Source organism: Hipposideros armiger, unplaced genomic scaffold, assembly GCF_001890085.2.
Source record: "Hipposideros armiger isolate ML-2016 unplaced genomic scaffold, ASM189008v1 scaffold_889, whole genome shotgun sequence".
In the NCBI taxonomy this organism is placed as follows: Eukaryota; Metazoa; Chordata; class Mammalia; order Chiroptera; family Hipposideridae; genus Hipposideros; species Hipposideros armiger.
Genome location: NW_017732239.1, coordinates 330,754 through 352,692, shown reverse-complemented (window position 1 = coordinate 352,692; position 21,939 = coordinate 330,754). Strand labels below are relative to the sequence as shown.

Sequence of the window (21,939 nt, the reverse complement as noted above, 5' to 3'; positions counted from 1 at the left end):
ATATGGCACAGAACTAACCATTGAGAATGGACCCAAAATATAAACAAACAATCAGATTGGATGTTGGTTAGCAGATGGGGCAACCATACTGGTGCATCCTAGCTTAATATTAGCTCTGTTTTGGAAGGTCATACAGGAATCCCTGAAGGCCATGGATAGGAGGAAGAAGAGACCAATCTTATTCATGTTATGTTGTTTCTGTCCTCTAAATTTAAGAAAAGTTTTCTCCGTTTCCTAATACTGAGGTATTGTTGGAGGCATTATAGCTCAGTGGGATATGAATGTGAGCCCCAGAATCAAATGGATTGAGGTCAAATTCTTGCTGTGCCACATAAGAGATCGTAGATATTGGACAATTAACTTCAATGTGCTGCAATTTTCTTATCTGCAAAATTGGATTAATAGTACACAATTATGGGGGTGCTATAAATGTTAAATGAGGAAATTAATTTGTTAAGTGTTTAAAAATGTTTTGCATTATTATTGTACCGTGTCCCTGTGTCTGACTTATTCTTCAGAATAAGTTTGGCTTCTTCCCAATTCTAGGCAAACTCACCCAAATATTGCAACAAATGTGATCAGTCATGTAGTAGTCAGATAGCCAGGAGAGAGCTCATTCACTCATTCATTCTTTCATTCCTTTCAACCAAAGTGCATAGTAAGTGCTGGAGAACCAGTGATTAAAGAGAGATCACTTTATGAACTCACAGCTAAAGAGGAAGACCAAAACATAATTAGAAAGCAGTGTGAGAAATGCCATTATAGGGATATGAAGGGAAGGTTATTGAAATACATCAGAAAGAGACACGTATCGTGCCTGGAGAAAGCTTCACAAAAGTACAGCACAGGGAATATAGTCAATGGTATTGGAATAGCTACGCATATGTACGATGTCAGAGGGGTGGTAGGCTTGGGAGGCTATCACTTTGTGAGGGGTGTAAATGTCTAATCATTATGTTGTTTATATACCTGAAACTAAAAATAAGAAGAAGAAGAAGAAGAAGGATCAAAGACTGGGTTTAGGACAGATTTAGAGCCATTAAGTCCCCATAGAAATGCTGTTTCCTGTCCCACTAGGAATTTCTGGATGAACCTAATGTTTACTATGGATATTGTAAATATGACATGAGAATCTTAAAGCATACACCTCCTTATCCCAGAGCTCTGATAATGCAGGTAAAATACAAAGATACAAAGCTTTTGAGATCAAGCTCCCTCAGGATACAATTGAATAGAATTATTTAGTTCTTTAGAACATTGTTTTTGGGAAGTGTAATAGTGGATTTTTTTTTTTTAACAAGGCCTCTACTTCATCCTACTTTCTAAATTGTAAAGCCTCCTAAAACTGCACCATTTCTGAATAATCACCACCGCCACCAACAGTATTGCTATTGGTTAGGTCAGGTCCCTGAAAGCATACAGCCTTCAGCATGTCATTAGGATCCTCAAACGTACCCAGCGTCTCCTCAGCTGGAGTCTCAGAACACATGAGTCCATCTGTACCTCCCTGTGTGTTCTAGTTGCTTAAAATTGATCTTGAGACATTTGTCTCCAGATCGACATTCACACTTCCATTGTCATGTTTTCTCGTTTTTTTGTTTTTCTGGAAAAGAAATACATCAGTATCTCTTTCTCTCGCTGTCTCCATGTCCCCTACCCCCTGTTGTTGTATTTCAGGCCTCCCTTTCTTAGGTGTCTTCTTTTTCCTTGGGAATTGTGCATTCCTTTGTTTCATTTGTTCAGAATGGAAAAGTGTACACGAAAAAGCAGACACCTACACATGGACAGATTTTTAACAATCTTGACTGTTAAGAATCATAGGAGCATTTTAATAGAGCCCTCACTCCTCACCCATGGGTCTTCTGTCGATGATTGGCTATATTTAGTTCTTACTGAAGCACTTACCAGTGTTGGGTTTGAAAGGCTTCCTTCTTTCCAGAAATAATTTTCAAAGCAAGCAACGTTGGAAATTGTTCTTAGACAACCTGTGCTATGCCGGCCCACTTCGTCCCTCTGGGTCCTTAAAAACTCGATCACATGGGTTACCTGTCATTTTCTTTTGTTTGTTTTTTTTGGGGTACAAAGAGAGGATTCAATCACTTTGGCAGCACCCACAGGCTTTTAATCAGGTCTTTTTCTTCTAAGCACCATTAGTTAACCTGCATGAGGACTGGAATCAGTGCAGCAGGAGCCCTTTGAGAAGGCTTGGCTGGCTTGGTGGCTGGAAGCTTAGATTAGGAATCACTTGGCCAGAGTTTACAGACTGGCACTATCCCTCACCAGCTGTGCGAGTTGTGACCCATAGCCTTTCTGTGACTCAGTTTTCCCATCAACAAAATGGGGTTAAACATAATGTCCATATCTTAGGGTTGTTGGGATGATTAAATGAGATTGTGTGTAAGGAGGACTTAGCACAGGCCTAGAAAATAGTAAGCTCTTAATAAATGTCATTATGATTACACGAGTGACATAGCCAACAGGGGGATGTACAGTGTCAGGAGGAGACTGTAAATGTGGGTCAAAAACTTTATTGCTATGTTTGGTATTACTTGTTTCCATATATGTCAGATCAGAAATTTTTTTGGGGGGTGTGGAAAGGACTAATAAACCTCAGCAAAATTTATTTTCCCCAACTATATCACATTCTTTCAGGAGTTTGCTTTGCCCTCTCCTCTAACTTCTCCTTATGTGTCAGTCTCTAACCTCGACTGCCTTTCACCCACTGCACTGCACTCCCCCCCCCCCAATTCCTGGACTTGAGAGTCAACATCTGTGGCTTCTGATTTCACACCATGACTGCAGTTGAGACGCTCCATTCCCTAAAATCCCTCCCAGTTCTTGATGAAAGCCCCTGCTCATAATTCATGTTTTCTGCACATACTTGGTAAAGCTCTCAGTGCTGTAAACTTAATTCTCTAATTATCACCTGTTTTTTTATGTTGTACGGATGAATCCCTTTGTTCAAATGTTTACACCTCAGGTTTGGGAAATCACCTTTTGATCATTTTTGTTTCTTAATAGAACTACAGCGATTTCTTCCATACAGCCCTTTCTAGCCCATTGGCACACCTGATACATGTTTTTTTCTCTGATAGATTTTCTGTGCAGCCACAAGAGAATATGTGGAACTTCCATACCAGCAGTAAAGATAACCATAGCAACGCCAAAGAGGTCCTTGTGAAATATATGATTAGGATATACCACAGGAATTAATAATTCTCAGGCCACTGTCTTAAATTCTAACCACACTATTTTTGTAAGGAAGTTGCTCAATTTATGTACATAGAACACAGGGCTGCGTCCTAATTAGGAACCGGTTCCTTTTAAATTCCGTATTTCAGAAAGTACTCAGATTATTCTACTTAATATGCCTGTGCTATATTCCTTTAAGCGACAAGCTATGAAATATGTTTGCTAATTTTACCCTCTCTGATAATTTTTTCCACCTACTAAACATCTAAGTGAATACAATGAAAGAATACTCTCTAAAAATGCTTTTTAGTATCTTTTCCCCCAGAGTCAAGAATAAAATTTTTTTTAATTAATAATGATACAGATTTGTCATTCACTCTGAAAAATAATTTCACAGGACACTGTGCCAGCTTTCTTCTTAGGGTTCCCCAATTCAATAGTGACTTTAAAAAAACATAGTGCTTGTTTGGTGGATTTTAGTAGGTCAGCATGCACAGTAAAAGTGTATTAAGGTGGACTGCTCTATTTATTGATTGGCCATGAATCTGCTGAAGGCTCCAGACAATTGTCTGCGGAAGGGTCGGGAGGGCCATACATGATCGAGGTCATGCGCATCTAGCCAATTTGTAAGACGATCCCGCTGCTCCAAGCCATCAGCGATCCTTAGCATAGGGGCACCCTCATGCATTCCTGTCAAGTCATCTTGTGAAAGGCTGCCTGCTTCCAGCTTGGCTTGGATGTGCAACCTTAATAAAACTCACTGAGGTCTGGGAGAAAATAGCAGATCTGCTGCAGATAGGGTAGCGGAAAGGGTCTAGAGAATATGGACACGCAGCTGACTCAGGCAGGCTCCACGCTGAACAGTTACACAGAGAGGAAACAATAAATCTCAGCTACTATGCAATAAATATCTCCAGTTTTAAACTAAGGGAACTATCATTACAGTGAAATAAAAAAAATTTACATTTTAGAACAAAGTTAACAAATGGCTAGTTTTCTGGGATTCTTCTTCAAAAGCTTTCTTTGAACGAGAAAACGTCCAAGACACAAGCTGCTTTACCTGAAATACAGAACTAGTGTAAAGGTCAGAAGAAAGGAGCAAGTTTTGCGAGAGGCTCGGAGAGAGAGAGAGAGCGAGAGCGCTGGCAGTACAATGACAGTTTTCCTTTCCTTAGCTTTCCTCGCTGCCATTCTGACTCACGTAGGGTGCAGCAACCAGCGCCGAAGTCCAGAAAACGGTGGTAGAAGATATAACCGGGTTCAGTATGGGCAGTGTGCCTACACTTTCATTCTTCCAGAACACGACGGGAACTGTCGTGAGAGTACGACAGACCAGTACAACACAAACGCTCTGCAGAGAGATGCGCCGCACGTGGAACCGGATTTCTCTTCCCAGAAACTTCAACATCTGGAGCATGTGCTGGAAAATTATACTCAGTGGCTGCAAAAAGTAAGTGATCGCTTTCGGTTTCTAATTGCACCCGAGGCTTTTTTTTGTTCTTGCGCTGCAGCTAACTTAGAGATCCTTAGGGGAGCTTTTGTGTGTTTACCTTTTGCTCCAGGGGGGCAGTGTTTGCAAATGCAAGAGGGCTCTCTCTCCCCGTGACTTCACGGATGAGCCGAGGTTTTTAGGTTTGTGCTAGCTTACACGAAAGGACGGTGGCACCCCTGTTTGTATGCCGAGCCATGGCACATTTTTATGACCTTTCTGGTTCTCCCTTATTTAAAATTTAGGTTGAGCTTTCTGACTGTCAAAACCCAACTTAAAAAACAAACAAAAAAAGCATGTACATCTTGAGCAAATGGGCAAAAAAAGAAAAAAAGAAAAGAAAATAATAATGACAATACTGATTTAGGATCAAATAGATTGTACATTAGGAAATTTTGTGCAGCCAGGATGCCAAAAAAAATTAGCCAAATACTTATTTTTCAACCTCTGGTAAAGTTAGCACGGAATAAGAGTAAATATGAAGTATGATATTTGGTTGCAGAAATTGTCTAAGTTTGTAAAAGAAACTAAATTTTAGCAAGTAGCAGGAGAGTAGAGGACTAATTTCTGCCACCTTTTCTTCAGTCCTTGAGAAAAAAAAAATCAGGAAGATACATTTTAATGTGAGCTCTTCAGGAAGAGGTGGTGTGCCCACGAGGAAAGGAGACATCTAGCCGGTGGTGGCTAGATGTGCACCTGCAGATTGGGGCAGAGCACAGCGGGTGGGCTCCCTCCATCCCTCCTGTGCTCCTTTCTCAGGGCTCTGCAGTTACAGACAGTGCCATGTGGGAGTCTAGGCATCCAGACGAATGTTAACGTTCAGTATGCATGAATACCACTTTCTAGAAACCAAATTGAACATTTGATTCAGTTATTTCCCTAGAAGCCATTTAAGTTTTTGTTGAAAATATGCATATAAAAATATGAAATGTTTTCTCTTTGCTCTCTGCATAACTGGGTAACAGGTAAGCAGCAGATAACAAGTGTATTCAACTATGTCATTAGAAGTGGGGCAAATGTCCCTATTGTGAAAAGCCTCTTCCCCCATCCCCCCCCCCCCCCCCCCGGGGGGGGACGGGTCTTTGCTGAAAAACCCACTTGGTGCATATAGGCAGGAATGTAACCAGTCCATTCTTCCTTAAGTTAGACGGTTAACAGAGCAAACCTTTGAAGGAGATAAAAGATAGGGACAGGACAGATTCTTTTATTTGTTTCTCTGTGGTCATGCTCTCTCTTCAGGTCACTGCCTGCTGAATCATGCCAAGTAGTAGTTATTCTACTTTTGTCCACTAGGGACTGAACTAAGATCATTGTTATTTTATTGGACAAGTTAACTGAAACTCAGTAGTTTCAGAGTTTCCAAATCCGGAATTGTAGTTAATCTTTCTATTGTGGACTACAGGTGAAAAAAGTTGATCGATAGACAGAAAGATAGAAAGCAAACAGAATTCTGCAGTCCTTTGGTAATTGTAGCTTACATTTCGGACATGAATTACAGCAGCCATTTATAATAGAATATCTGTTTTTTTTTCCTTTGGCAAAACTTATTTCCACAGTAAACAAATGAATTTGGTTGAATTCTGAATATACTGTCCATATAGTTTTTAATGAGACTTCAACCATTTTAAATTAGTCTGGATTCTTTGAGGAAGATGGGGAGGGAAATTTAGTCCCAAGTTGTCTTGAATGAGCTATTCTACCAAAGGATGTAATATTTTGTTTGTTTAAAATGGCAACTCAAACATAGTTAATATATATTTTTTGTTGTTATGCAATTATTCATCAATGACAGGGTAAATACATGATTCTACTGGGCTTAAATCATTCACATGTTTCATTTGTTAGTATATGTGTGAAATAAATTTGATTTTTGTTTACGTTGTTCTTGGTCAGTGATTATGGTATAGTCTTCAGATTACAGCCAAACATAACTGTTACACTGACTCTTGGTAGTGTGAATCAAGCTGTATATATGCTGAAAATGTCCCTGTCGGTATGAGTCAGAGCCATTTGGCTTGGCTATTGTCTGTTTAAATTTGCATATCTTTTGTCATTGTTAATGCAGTTGGCCTGGGGATGGAGACACCAAGTAATTGCATTCAGCAAAGAACTTGCTAAAGGCTCTCCTAATTTTCCCTTAATTAGAGGCTTTCTTCACTTCAAGTTCTAAATTTCATGTATTTATTTTGAGAATTCAAATGGAAATCTTTTTACTGTAACCACTTAGTATGTTTAATACTGGAATTTGTACTCCTTCTATTTTGAGTCCATGTACTAATAGTTGTGTTAGCATAAGAAGAAATGCACTGAAGAAACTGAGGCTATCAGTGTAAGTGTACTCATCCATTTATTCAACAAAATCATTAATCAAAGCACAGTGATTACTATGCAGCTCATGGAATCCCTATCAGGAAAGTTTTTGCAGAATGTGTGTTATCAATGCTAAATGCAGCTAGATGATAATTTATGTTAATCTACTACCTTCCTTGAAGTTCTATACACTGGATTCTTTTAAATGTTCTTCACAAGACACTGGCTGTCACTAAGTCACCTTATGATACATTCTCCAATCTCATCCCTCAACTTTTCTGTCTTGCAACTGAACAAGATGAGAAGCAAGGTATGTAAGGTGACAAAAAATGTGTTGGTCACTGTAAGTGCTGGAACTATTATGGCACTGGTCACTTGATGTGTTGGATTTAATTCAAGTAGATCAGCTCTCCATAACTTGTTGATTATAGGTTGATAGCATTATCCTTACTTATCAGATGGGGAAGACCAATATAAATAATATGCTCAAAAATCACAATTTTTTTGGGCAAAACACCTGGGCTGGATGCATGCCTAAGTTTGACTCTCTTCTATCATATAGATCTTTTCAGAATTATTAGCAAACCTTATCCAATACCTTAGAGTGACCAGATCTCAGTAAGTACAAGTGGCCTTTGTGTCTTTGCTACTTTCTTGTGATTCCTTTCAACCGTTCTAGGAGAGAGAAATGTGTACTGTTTAATATTGTCTACTCTACATCTTGAGCTTTTTGAACTATTATTTTCTCTCTCCCATACTCCAAAAGTTCACAAATGTGTATATTTAAAATGTTCAGATTTAAAATATATGTTCTAGAATTTGGGGGAATGCTTAGAAAGTCTGTTTTGGCTTTTCCAAAGGATACTTTTTTTTTTTTTTCCTTTGGTTGAAAGTATAAATAAATTGAGTCAAAAACATGACGTGTAACAGAACAAGGGTCTATCTACTATAAATATTTCATACTACCTAAAATTGATGAATCGAGATTATTTGTAGAAAAATGTAGCAATGAATTGCCTCCAGAATATTTTAATAAATTAAAAGATTTAGCCAAAATGCTTGATTAAATTTTTCTATTTGACAGCATTTTTTCACTTGACAACATCCTGTACTTGTATGTTGTATCTTTTGCTTCAGAGGATTAGGATTTAGCATGCTATTACCTGCAACATATTACTGATGATGATGATCTTTTGAAAACCATATATGAGATCTGACAATTAAGTTAGCGAACTCATCCTAGAAAAAGTGCTATATACCTCATCGCTGAATATCACTACAGTCACCTTCTAAGTACTCCCCTTGGGAAGCTATGCATCTACGCCAGCACCTAGTCCACACTTCAAAGCAATTTTGGAACTCTTTCTGTAATGGCCATCAGAGCTGTCATCATATTACCCTTGATGTCCTAAATGTCATCAAAATGTCTTCCTTTCAATATTTCTTTTATCTTCGGGTAAAGAAAGAAGTCACTGGGGACCAGATCAGGTGAGTAGGGAGGGTGTCCCAATACAGTTATTTGTTTACTGGCTAAAAACTCCCTCACAGACAGTGCCATGTGAGCTTTTGCATTGTGATGCAAGAGCCATTAATTGTTGGCGAAAAGTTCAGGTCGTTTTCATTTAACTTTCGTGCAGTCTTCTCAGCACTTCCAAGTAGTAAACTTGGTTAACTGTTTGTCCAGTTGGTACAAATTCATAATGAATAATCCCTTTGATATCAAAAAAAGCTTAGCAACATCGTTTTGACTTGATTTAGACTGACGGAACTTTTTGGTCGTGGAGAATTGGCTGACTTCCATTGTGCACTATGACTCTTTGTGTCTGGGTTGTATTGGTACACCCATGTTTCATCACCAGTGATAACACGGCCCAAAACATCATCTTGCCTCTTCAGGAGGCCTTGGCAAACTTTGCCTCTCCTTTGCTTTTGTTCATTGGTGAGCTCCTTTGGGACCATTTTTGCACACACCTTTCTCATGCCAAGATTTTCAGTTAAGATTTTCCTAACTGTTTCTCTTTCGATGTTTACTTAGTCTGCTATGCTTCTCACAGTCAGCGGATTATTTTGATGCACAATTCAATGAATGTTTGCATTGTTTTCATCGGTTCTGCTCATTACTGGCTGCCCTGACCTCTCTTCATCAGTGACACACTCTCTCCCCTCAGAAAAACGCTTAATCCATTTGTACACTGCCACTTTCTTCATGGCATTATCCCTATAAACTTGGACTAACATGTCCCTGATTTCACTTCCACTCTTGCCAAGTTTAACAAGAAATTTATGTTTATTCATTGCTCCAATTCAAGCTCAGACATTCTTGCGACAGCACACAAAAACACAGACAACAATAATGAACGCCACTCAGCAAGACACTGCCACACATCAACACGAGCACAGCTGTGAGACACTGATATATGAAGGTTATGAAACCTTACTGAGCTGTTTGTACAGTGCTGCCAATGTGTATGGTGGCAAGTTCACAAACTTAATTTTCAGACCTCATATTAACCCATACTTGTTTCTATTAGAATATGACCTCCATGAGGCCCATGATTTTGTGTGTTTGTCCACTGTCATATCCCCAGTTCTAGAGCAGCATAGGGTGCATAGAAGATAGACAATAAATATTTGTTGAATGAACAAATGAATGCATTGTCTATGTATTGCAGTTTGTACATTTCTGTGTACTATTAACATTTTGTATTGTACCTATACCTACCTCCCTAAATAGATTGTAAGTTGTCTTTTAGGCAAGGACTACATCTTATAATTATTTTTGTCCCGATGTTAATTAAATCAATATGGGTTTCGAGTAGGTGGTTATTAATTATTCAAATTATATTTACCAGTGACCTAGGGTCTCAAAAACTTCTACTATAAAAAGTCACTCCATTTTGTCCTCTTAATTATTCTTCAAGAATCAGCTTTGTTGCCAGTTTCTCCAGGAAAGGTATCCACACTCCACTTCCTCTCCCAGGCTGAGTTCTCCAAAGTTGTAGTACCTGGAAGGTATCATGTTAGCACTGCGCTTCCATGCTGTGTGGCTGTTGTCATTTTTAGCATTTGTTTGAAGGCCTGTTTTTCTACTTAGACAATAGTTCCTCAAGTGTAGTAAATGTGTCTTTATTTGTCTTTTTATCTCTAAAGATGTTTATTAATTGACTGAACAGTATCTCTATTACCATCATAATCTAAATAATAAAAAAAAAATCAAGAGCTCAAGTGTGTGGTGCTGGGTATAAAATATTGCAAGTTAAGGGACCTTGTAACTGCTTTCAGATGCTATAGTTGCTTTAATCCTTGGTGCTACGTTACTTGAAGCTCAGCTAGATCTTCCTTTGGGAGGAAAAAAAATTTTGTACTTCCAGATTGTAGGCAACCATTTATTGCATATAATGATGGCATATAGTCACACATAATATGTGCACACATGAATCTAAGTAACTCAAACTGACTTCTCATCTGTGCCTTGTTTTGGTGGCTGCTGACTGCAATGCTGAGCCAGAGAGGATGTTCTGTGTTTTATTTGCACATGTGGGGGTAACTTCCTGAATGTGTGAAGTGAGCAGACAGTTGATATGTGTTTAGAAATGTGTCACTAAACTTGAAGAAAATTACATATATGATTTATGCATGGAGATAGAAAAAAATGGCAGTTGCCAAGAAAGGTTAGTAGGAATAATTGTGTTTTAAATCAGGTTGTATAAATGTGCCCAATTAACTTCATTTAAAGAATAACCCCCGATTTTCAAGCCAAGTAGAAGCCCTGTATTAACTTCTCAACAAATAGTTAGGTTTTATTATTTGCTTGTCATATATTAGAATCAAAAGATCCAGGAAGGCGTAAAAAGTTTTCTGGGTCCCAGACGTTGGGCAGTTGGAGCGGTAACATCCTTTTGGATGTCTCTGTAGGAAGGAACAAGCCTCTTCCCAAACTGCCTCCATTGGTGGATCTCCAGTTTTAGGACCATATCAAGTAGGTCCTTTTCTATGGTGATTGCAGCCCTTCCTTACCCGAGGAACGTGCAATTTCACATTGAGCTGTCTTTTCATAGAATTTATCTCATATGTAATTATGAATTCAGTGTAACTTGAAATGAAGAAGAATGTGTCACTCTTTCCTTAAAATCCCCCTATAGTTTTTCATTATGTAAGAATAAAATCCAAATTTTTTACCATGAGGCCCTATATAATCTGCTCCCATACTTCTCTCTGGATGCATCATTTACCACTTTTCCCTCATTCCAGACACTCTAAAGACATTAGTCTTCTCGTTATTTCTACAACAGACTAGCTCATTCGTATCTCAGGGACTCTATATGCTTTTCACTTAGCTTGGAGGATTCTTCCCCCAGATCTTGACATTATGGCCCTTTCTCTTCATTCAGCTCTTTGCTCAGAGGTCTTCTCAGAAAGCCTTCTCTAAGCACGGTTACCTACCACCTTCCCCCGTTCTGCTGAGTGACCTTTCTGTTATGTTGTGCTCTTTGTGGTGTGTGACTTCCATTGCTTATTGTTTGTCATGTTATTTATTCTGTCTCCCTCTACAAAGCATGTAAATGCCACAAGAGTTCCTTGTCTACTTGGTTCCCTTGCAGTACACCTTACTCCCAGAAGAGTGCATGACATACAGTAGGACTTCAATAAATATTTGCAAAAAGCTTTCTCTTAGACCCTACAACCTATGAGATAGAGTCTGTGCCTGTCTCATTCACCAGTATTTATTATTTAGTTTATTATTTTTGATATCAGATCTACTTTTCCAGCACAATGCCTTGAACATAGTTGGAAACAATACTTTTTTTTTAATGAATAGAGAAATGAATGAATTCTATGGGCAAATTTGGACTATAATTAAATATATGTATGAGAATGAGACAGCTATATTCCATAATTAACCCTGCTGTATAATAGGAAAACATTATTTTAGTTTTTTTAAGTAAAATATCTTTATTTGGAAAAAATATCATACAAAATAATAGTAAGTGGTAAGACAGTATGTACAGTCCTGAGGTGGCTTCTTCTGTATATCCTTAGTTATAGGACTTCTGTTCAGCTAGACTTCAGGTGGTTCTCAGTGATGGGTTTCCTGTAGTTTAGTTGTAATTTTGATGAGATTGTGGGAATAGGAGAACATCTCGTTTACTTACTCTGCCATCTTGACCGGAAGTTCAGGAGAAATTTTAATTTATCTTCTGTGTTTCCATCCTCTATATCAAGGGCCAGCAAACTATAGCCCTTGGGCTAAACCCTGACAGCCACCTGTATTTGTAAATAAATTTTTATTGAAATACAAACACACCCATTCCTTAATATGTTTGTAAGTAAAGTTTTATTGAAACAGCCACACCCACTTGGTTATATATTTCCTATGGCTGCTTTCTTTCTACAAAGGCAGAACGGAGGAGTTGTAACAGAGATCAAATGGCCCCCGGAGCCTAAAATTTGGTATCCAGCCCTTTACAGAGAGTTTGCTGACCTCTGTTCTATAACACAAAGGGTACATGGTATTAATATGGGGACCATTGCAAGGTAAATTGTGAAGTTTGTTGTGTGGGAAAAAACATTGCCCTCCAGGAGGCCAAGTGATCTTCAGGTCCATGCCAGTTGGCAGAGAGCCTGACTAAACCATTTCTTGGCTTGGTATCGAGACATGCTGTGAGGTGATATTTTAGAGTAGTGCAGGCAGGGAAATTTCATGTCCTTTCTTTCCCCTGCCCATCATCATGTGAACACAGAAATATTCCAAAAGCAGATACGTGGTAAAAAGGAAAAGCACCTGAGTAAGAGGGCAGATCAGCAGTCTCTGCATAAACAAGGAGGGGTGCCAGGGTTCCCAGCTTTATGTGCCTGTTTCATCTTGGTGGTGGCGGTATCAGCAAGAATGTTGACAAAACATCGGAGGCATTCTACTTCCATAAAAATGGGGCTTTAGCTCAGCCTCTTGCATGTGGTCTATATAGAAACCTTGCTCTCCCTCTGTCATTTGTTTTAAATATAAACATTACAAGTATTCCCACTTGTGTGGATGAGGAGAGGGGAGGAGCAACAAGTGGGTTGCTCCGCGACAAAATATCAGCTCCCACGCTATAATGTGCTAATTAAGGAGGTTTTGTTTCTATTCTGCCACGGCCTTACTTCCGTGTGTGGAAACATTAACAGCCTTTTCCTGGGCCTGTGTTCTTTTCTTTTTAAAAATACCACAGTTATATTGTGTCATTTGCTTAGATGCACAACCCTCATTACACTCTGAGTCATCCTTGCCTTTTGTTCCAATACAAGATTATTGTTTGCTGTGAAGTCGGGAAGTTTCAAATCCCGTTGGTCCTGGCCCCTTGGTCTCCGGAGAGGGAGCCTCGTAGTGTTTAAATCTCTTTACAAAATGTACAAAAGATATGCCCCCTTCCTTATCAAAGAGGTTTTTAAAGAATGAAACACTCCATGGATTATCTTTTCTTTATATCTGGAGGCTGTCTACCTAAATACTCTTAATTCTTACATAGAAATATTAGAAGTAGAGGTTTACAAGCTTGTTTGGTCTCAGTTGCCTATTTAGATGATATGATTTCTGCCTTCAAACAAATGAACAAGTAACATTTAACAAAAAAAGTGATGTAAATTATATAAAGCCAGATTCAACCTTACTTGGTAGCTAATAATTTTATCCATAATATTATTTGGGCATGTGTAGATCTTTTATTTTTCCCCCTTGTCAGTAAGTATTGGAAAATATAGAGTAAAATACATGTAATAAATGTTACTTGTTTATATATACTTCATGACTATACAGGTCAATTTTTATTTTAGGTTTACATTGGTATGCATTTTCTAAGTTTGTATTGAGCTATTGAAAGAGCATGGAAATGAACACAAGCATCAAAGGTGTATCTAAAGTTAGTCAGTAACTGAACTAGTAATAAAATGCAAGGGAAATGTGAATATCTTGAATCATTAATAATATATACCTTTAAGCCATCAAACTCACTGGCATCAAATAGGCTAACTTACTGTACATTTCTGTGGAATGGCTGATGATAATTTTAATGTTTGGGGACATGTGTACTTTAGCTCATTAGGAAGTTATACACTTTATAAATAGTCTCTATTTTGTTTATGAAAGCTGGCTGAGTTGAATTATGATACTAGACCCTAAAGATTATTGGAGGGTTTCTACTTCAAGAGAATAAATATTTTAAAATCCCAAGTGACATTTCATTTTGAAACCTTTAAAGATAGTCCTAAGATTTCATGTAACATTCTTACACTTGTCCTCACTATTCATGTTCAGATGACTAAAGTCCTATAGATATTTATTGCAGCTAAAGATTTGCTGCACCCAGACCTTGCATCCAGCATATCTCAATAGCACAGATATAAGAGGTAAGAATTGTACCTTATTACTAACGTCACCAGCCTTTTCTTTATTTTCCCGTATTAGTCAGTTTTTAAATAACAAAAACGGAGCCACGATAAGCAGTAGTTTTAATATGTATTGAATAAATGAATGCTTTCTTGAATACACTGAATATTTAATAATTAAAATTTAATGAAACAGTTTAAAAAATTTTTTGAGGGCCAGCCATATTTAACTATGACCCAAGTATGTTAAGATAATAGACTATTCTTGGTTAATTAGTGGCACATTGTATAACTTATCCATTTCTTAAATTATCCAGTTGAGTGATAGTTTATATGTCTCTATTTTAAATTTAGGAACATGAATTACGTTGATTACCTAAAAAAATTTTTTAATGTAATAAAAATTTAATAAGATAAGTTTAATGTAGTTGAACAAATGAACTAGTGAATTCAAAATATTTCTTAGCAATGGAACTCTATTTTTAAGTAAATGATTGGGCAGAAGTTTAATGTGTGATGTACATGCCAATGGAGGGACTAGAGGAGAACTGGAGGGAGACATGCCATGACCTCTCCCAGAGGGATCCCCAAGGGACTCAAGGGGCCCTGTATGTTCAAAGGAATACAGTTTCAGAATGGCTGCAATCAAATTTTCAAATAATCAAATATTAGGTAGGTAAAGCTGCCAAAACCAATCTACTGGCAGGTGGGAAGAAACATAATACTGGATAGTTTGAATATTTATTGGCAAGCCGATGTAAGAATGTTTAAGCTTGTCGTATACAAAGCAGTTTAAGAATATTACTGTGTAAATTACAAAAAGACAGGTTGTCCTAGTCTCTTAAATATATTGAGGCCCATCCATATTTATTATGACCCTAATATGTTAAGATAATATACAATTTTTGCATAATTAGTGGCATATTGTATAACTTATCTATTTCTTAAATTATCCAATTGAGTGACAGTTTATATTTCTGCATTTTCAATTTAGGAACATGAATTACGTTGATATCTCAAGCTACAGTATTTACTTAGAACAAAATTCACTGTTATGGATAGCAAAAGGAAATCTGAATGTTAAGCAGGCATTTTGATATTTTCAAAATTTTCTGGCTGAAAATTTTGTTTTCAAAAATTTTAGAGATTCTTGTTATATCTACTGAACTAATCTTTGTTTTTACTTCTAGTATGTAACACCAGGAATAGGAATCTCAGAATTGATTGCTATTTTGTCGTTCATATGTACTGGTTATTAGTCATTTTTGAGACCCTGCCTGGACTGTGAAGGTTAATTAAGACTAGATAACATCATCTTTGAACCTCCTTTCCCAAGTACACCCAAGCTGTGACATAGTGCAGTGTCCTGGAAGAGGACAGTCATGTGAAGGCAAGGGCTTCGGTTCCATTAGCTCTCTGGAATAATTTCTGTTTCTTTGGGAGATGAATAATGCATGCTTCTTTGATCCCAATGGAGTAAAAACTTCAAAGTCAGGCCTTATATGAACTTAACTTTCTTCTTATTTTAAAAATGAAAGTTCTGATATTGTTTTCTGGCTTCCCAATGGTCCCCCCCCCTTTTTTTTTTTTTTTCAAATGCCAGTTTGCCTATTCTGCACTTTGGAGACTTCGGAGATTCCAACACTAGAAAAGAGAGGCAGCGAGGCAGTCCTCAGAGCTGGAAAGACAAAAGAACTCAAAGGAATCTATTCTCAGGCATGTCTCTCCTTTTTATTCCTCTTCTTTCCTCCGGTATTGTTTTCAGTCAAGTCCTATGTGATCCTCCTCATACTAGCCAGGGAGTGGAAGTGCTAGAAAGAGGATGGACAAGAGAGAGGGCAAATGAATAGGGAGCTCAGCAACTGTCCCTTTATTGGAGGCTGGGGTGTGAGTGGTTTGCACAGTGAGGGGCCATAGGACTATAGCAGTGTCAGGAGGACTGTTCCTTGAGAGGCGGCTGTGAGTTCTGTCATGGGATTTTGAGATATAGGCACAAGTCATAGAGCTAAACACCTGCTATTAACAAAGGGCAGGCAGCCAGTGAGCCAGTACTCAGATGTGTACTGCACACAAGGGGATCTGCTAGGTACCAAGAGGGGGCAATCAATCCACTTATAGCCTCTGTTGTTGAGAAACCTAAACCCACTGAAATAGACTGACATGAAAGCAAATGCATTGTTTGTGTCCACTGTTTCCTATGTGAAATCTGAAGACAGTACCGTGCAGTGACAAAGTGTTTTGTACCTAGAGCCAGACTGCCATGATTTGAATCTTGACAGTACCACTTCCTTGCTGTGCGATCTTGGACAAGTTCCTTAACGTCTGGTGCTTCACTTTCTTTAGCAGTAAAATTGAGGTAGGAATAGTACTGACTACACCATAAGGTGATTGTTATGAGTAAGCATAATTCACATACATTACTTTGCCTAAGTTCAATCACATAGTGAATATTAAGTAAATGTTAAGTTATTCCTTGGGGGTCAGTTCTGGGTTGTAGTAACAGTTCAATGTTGAGCACTTTTACCAACTTTCAGGCCCTGTGGAAGAACTTTATGTGTATTAATTTATTAAATACTTTCAAGAGCCAATATGAGAGAGATAGTACTATGATTTTTCCACATGACAAAGGGGGAGCTGAGGCACAGAAGGGGGAAGTAACTTGCCCAGCATTACCCAGTGGCTAAGTGGCAGGGCCGGCACCCAGTCCCCATCAGTCGGGCTCCATGATCTGTGCTCTTAACCAAGTACAGGATTAGCTACAGCAACTTTTACTATGCCTCCTCTTGTCAATCTTCAAACCTCAAGTCTATCTAAAAAAATTTTGCGTAGTAGTCTTTGCATCTAAACCCTTAATTCTTTCATATTAAATGAGTTGCCCCTTTCTGAAGATCTGTTTCAGACAGCTGTTTGTCCCCATCCCCACTCTAAAACTCCATGGTTAAATTGATTGTGACACATAGGTTATGCTGCTGATCGAAGCACAATAGCTCAATTCTCTCTGCCCTCCCACTGGTCTGTTAAGAGATAGAGGAATCCCACGTCTGCAGTTCCCCCCTCCTAGCTCCTTAGAAGCACCATCTCTTGAAGTTACAGAGCTTAATTGAATCTGACTATTTATCTGAAAACTTCTAAAAACACAAAGAAAGACTTACAATTGCTTTACATGGGGTTAAGCAGCCCATTCTAAATATCTTCCGTTCAATTTAATGACCTCCCTCTTGGATTTATCTGTGGACAATCCTTCTTGGAAAAGCAAAAGCACATCCTGGAACTTAAAATATTATTTGCATGCACTTTCTTTTGTGGGTCATTCAGCGAGTTGTAAAAATGAGAAGAAAAGCCTTGTTTTCTCAGGCAATGACTTCTTATCTCACTTCCTATTTTATTTATCATTGTCCCTATTAATTAAAATATTTCTGGTATTTTGGTCCAAGGCCAAAACACTGCTATTTGCAGGCAATGGTGACGGCTCTTCCTCTCTTATTTCCTGGTCTCAGAGGCCTGACCCCTCAGCCTAGGTTTTGAGGGTTGCTGCCTCCATAGCTAAGTATCAGTCATATGAGCTGGAAAGACTCCAGCCTACCCTAACTTCCCTCTGTCCATTCTTCTTCATGGAGTCCCAAAGAGAAGAGAGGACAAAACAGGGTGGGGACAAAATGGAATTCAGTCATACTTTATCCAACTTGGCATAGTGGGACAGATTAAAACACATTAAGGGGGAAAACAACAACAACAACAACTCAGTGTGTATCCCCTTGTGTGACCTGAGTTCTCATAGAATGCTGAGAGCAGTGTATGGCCTGTCAGTGATGTGCGTGGCCCATGGATAGTGGTAGGATATATACTTGCTGTGGTGTTCAAACTATTGGGTCATTGGGAAAGTCATGATGTTTTTTCTATGTTTTCAATGCAAAAATGCGTCATGACTTTCTCAACGACCCAATATTTGGAAGCAAGTTTTTTGTTAATGAAGTGGTCTAAAGGATTCTAGTAGTAACGCCAAGTAACAAGGACATTTTCCCAATTGACAATAAATTATTGTTCAGGAATATACCTTTCTCAATGTTGAGTGTGTCTTTCTTTAACCTCTCCATATTGTTCATAGTTCATCTATTGTGTCTGAAACTTTGCGTCTTCCTCTCAAGAGTTACCTGTCAAAATAGCAAATACATATTAATAGAACCTGAGAAGTGACCTTCCATATTTAGCTGTCTAGCTTGTACTTTATGTGGACACATGATTATGGTGTGATTCATCTCATATATAACATAATCACATTTCCTGACAATGAAATTGCTATTGCCTTGTGTATGACATAAATGAATTTATCTGCAAAGATGGAAATGGATATCAGATGTTCTGTCACCCAAAGCAAGTATGAAAATGATGTTCTATTTTAAGAAAGGTGTTTAGTAACAAATGGGGTATTAATAAGTCTACCTTCTTTAAGCGGAATCATCACCTGAACAAATAAGTGCATACATCTTTATAAATAGTAGGTATTATATCCATTTTATAGATAAAAACTAAAGACCAAAGAAATCAAATGATTTTTTAATAGGTTATATATTTACTTGGATGAGACAGATATAGAAATTGAACCCAGGCATTCTGAGTGGTTAAATCCAAAGCTCTTCTTTGTCCATGTGTCCATGCCTCTTTCATAAATTAAAACACATTTTGATTGATGGAGAGTGGGGAAGAGGTTAAAATGAATGATGCTTCCCTCTAAGTTTTTCGAGAATATATCCAGAATGAATAACCTTTGGGAATCAGAATAATTTGTCATACATGTATACAAATTGCTGTAGGAAAGATACCGTTTTGAGGACAACTACTTTCTAGCATCATTCCTGACTGGATATAAATTTTTATTTAAACTTAAAAATATGTTGGAAGACAATAGCTAATGGCTATTTTCCCCAAATCAGCTGCTTATACAAACTGCCTCAGTTGAGGTTACCCTGATATGAGGTTACAAATAAAGATAATATTTTAAACTAGTTTATGTACATTCTTGCTTGTGAACCCTATATTGTAGTACTAGCATGTATTTCTTTCAGTTAAAGACCAGATAGCAATAAAATATAGTCAGTAGATTGTTTAATATTTTGATATTAATGAATTTGTATCCTGTTTATAGTATGATCCTGTTTGTAGTATCTATGGGAAAATGGCCATATGCCATATGTATTTTTACTTTATTTTATTTTAGTTCTTCAGTGTATAAAAGTAATCATTGATCCTAGGTTTATGCTTAGAAAAAAGACCAGAAAAAAATCAATAAACAGTTCTGAAAGTGACACTGTCATGATCTCTTACTGATAGTCAAGAGAAACTGATGAACTAGAGACTTTGGTTCAAATAAATGACTAAAATTAACAATAGAAGTGGAAATTCCATGCTCAGCCCTCAACAAACTCTCAGCTGAGAATTGAGCAGCTAAGAAGCCTCCATGAATAGTGAAAAGGAAATGCTTTATTTTGTGACCATTATGTTTTATATGGGACTATAGCTTACATACTTTGTGTTCGTAAATCAAACGTGCAGTTTGCAGGGGAAAAGGTCACTATGGAAATGAATTATCCGTAGCATAAAGTCTACCTATATATTATGCTACTATATTGAAACATCTTTCACTGGGTCTAATTTTGAAAGTCATGTCCAAAAATATATCATAGGGAACTAAAAAATTCAAATAAACTCTATAAGCCTATTTTAGAATTGTGTATGTTTCAAATAATTTATCAAATATTTTGAGACTTTTTCTTCTGGTCAAATACAAAATATCCCCTGTGGAAAATGAGATTAATGTGTGCTTGGTCCTTCTCTGATTGTTGGTCAATTGAGAAATTAATGTCAAGGAGGTGATTTTCAATCAGGAAGACACACCAGTTTTATCTTTCTACTCAGTGGGGGTGTATCAGAATCTTTGAGGAAGGTATAGTTTGAAAAATTATACAGAGTATTAAAATTTAGATTTAAAACAAAACCCCCACCATGTTTGAGTACTAAAACTAAGCAAAGAAAATGTAATTTTTAAATTTAACCAGATGGAAAGAATATAAGTTAAATAGATAGAAAAAAAGACTAGATGCTAATTGTTGGTTGTATTTTCCAAAGATGGTTATAGTAGTATTTGTGTGTGTGTGTGTGTGTGTGTGTGTGTGTAATGTCATAAATAGTATTATGTCTTACATACCATCATGACATAAAAAATTCCCTTCCCTTTAAATCTGCCTGGATCATAAAAGGCAATTCAGTTTCCATCTTGTTCATTGTAACACTCATGCTTGGAATCCTGATCTGCCATGTTAGAAATCCATCTATGTTGAGGCCACCATATTGTGTGGAAGTCAAGCCACATGGAGAGGCCAGGTGTAGGTGCTCCAGTTAGTGAGCCCCCATTTGTGAGTCATTCTAGCCCAGGCTTTAGACATGAGAGTGAATGAACCTTCAGATCATTCCAGCCCCTGCTTACTTTGTTATCTCCAGATATAAAGTCCCAGATGTCATGGAGCAGAGAACTGACCGCCACTGCACATTGTCTGAAATACTGACTCATAAAGTCTCTGACCCTAATGAGCAGAATTAAATGGTTGTTACAAGCCACTAAATTTGGGGGTAGTATATTAATGGAGCAACAGTGACTGGAACAATCACCATTTACTTAAGCATAGGTGCACGGCTTACTGTGGTATCTATCACTATGGTAACCATTGAAGAGCAACACATTAGACATGAGCTCTGCCTCCCAGGAGCTAGCACTCCAGTCAGCCTCATGAATGGGTAGAATGTGCTAGTTTTTAAGCCAAAACATTTCCTATCTTTCTCTGCTCTTATAAGTTAACTATTTCAGTTTCACATATAGTAAGAGTCAATAAATGTAACTTGAAGACTGCATATAGCTTTGTGATCCTTTGAGTAAAATAGTTATTAGTAAGGATTTTTCTACCTTGAGACTAGTATTTGTAAAAACCCCCTGAGACTTCCTTAACTCCATCTCCACCAGAAACCCGTAATACTGAAATGATATACTGTAGTTTATGTGAGTCTTAATGCTTACATTGTTTGCAATTTTTTCAATCATTTAAAAATTGTAACAATCTCAGTGAATTCAGATTTTTGAGAATTAAGGCATGAAGCTATTTTATAGCCATATACTACTTAACCTGTCATGTTTAGGCTGTAAGTCGAAATCCAGATGTTTCTGAAAGCTGTTATTGAGCATGGCTGACTGGTGGCCTCCCAAATGTAGAATGAGTTAGCAGCATCTGTTCAATTCCCAACAGTTTAGAATTCCTGCAATAAAATCCACCCCAGATTCTTCCCTTCTTAACTGATGATCATAGGATTTGGACTTGAATGAAGCAGGTACAGGAACATTGTTTAAATATATGAGGTGCTTTGCTTATTATATTATATATTGGTTGAAACTTATTGAAAACAACATAACAGAAAATATAAAAAAACATAACTATTTTTTATACCCCTTACCTCAGCAATCCAACGTCTGGGAATCATTCCCAAGGAAATAATTCAAAAGGAGGAAAAAGCAATATACATGAACATGTTCATTGTAGCTA

The 21,939-nt window shown here is 37.6% G+C and overlaps 1 protein-coding gene across 2 annotated transcripts in view; it reads left to right on the top strand.

Moving 5' to 3' along the window:
* The first annotated feature begins 3,676 nt into the window (after positions 1-3,676).
* The window catches only part of ANGPT1 (angiopoietin 1), a 254,882-nt gene continuing 236,619 nt past the window's right edge, over positions 3,677-21,939 (top strand). Inside the window, exon 1 of one of the 2 annotated variants that reach the window (XM_019630086.1) lies at positions 3,677-4,642. In XM_019630086.1, the coding sequence (XP_019485631.1) occupies positions 4,346-4,642 (297 nt within the window). In that variant the 5' untranslated portion in view covers positions 3,677-4,345. The remainder of the gene's footprint in view (positions 4,643-21,939) is intronic. The other variant, XM_019630087.1, reaches the window with a different exon arrangement.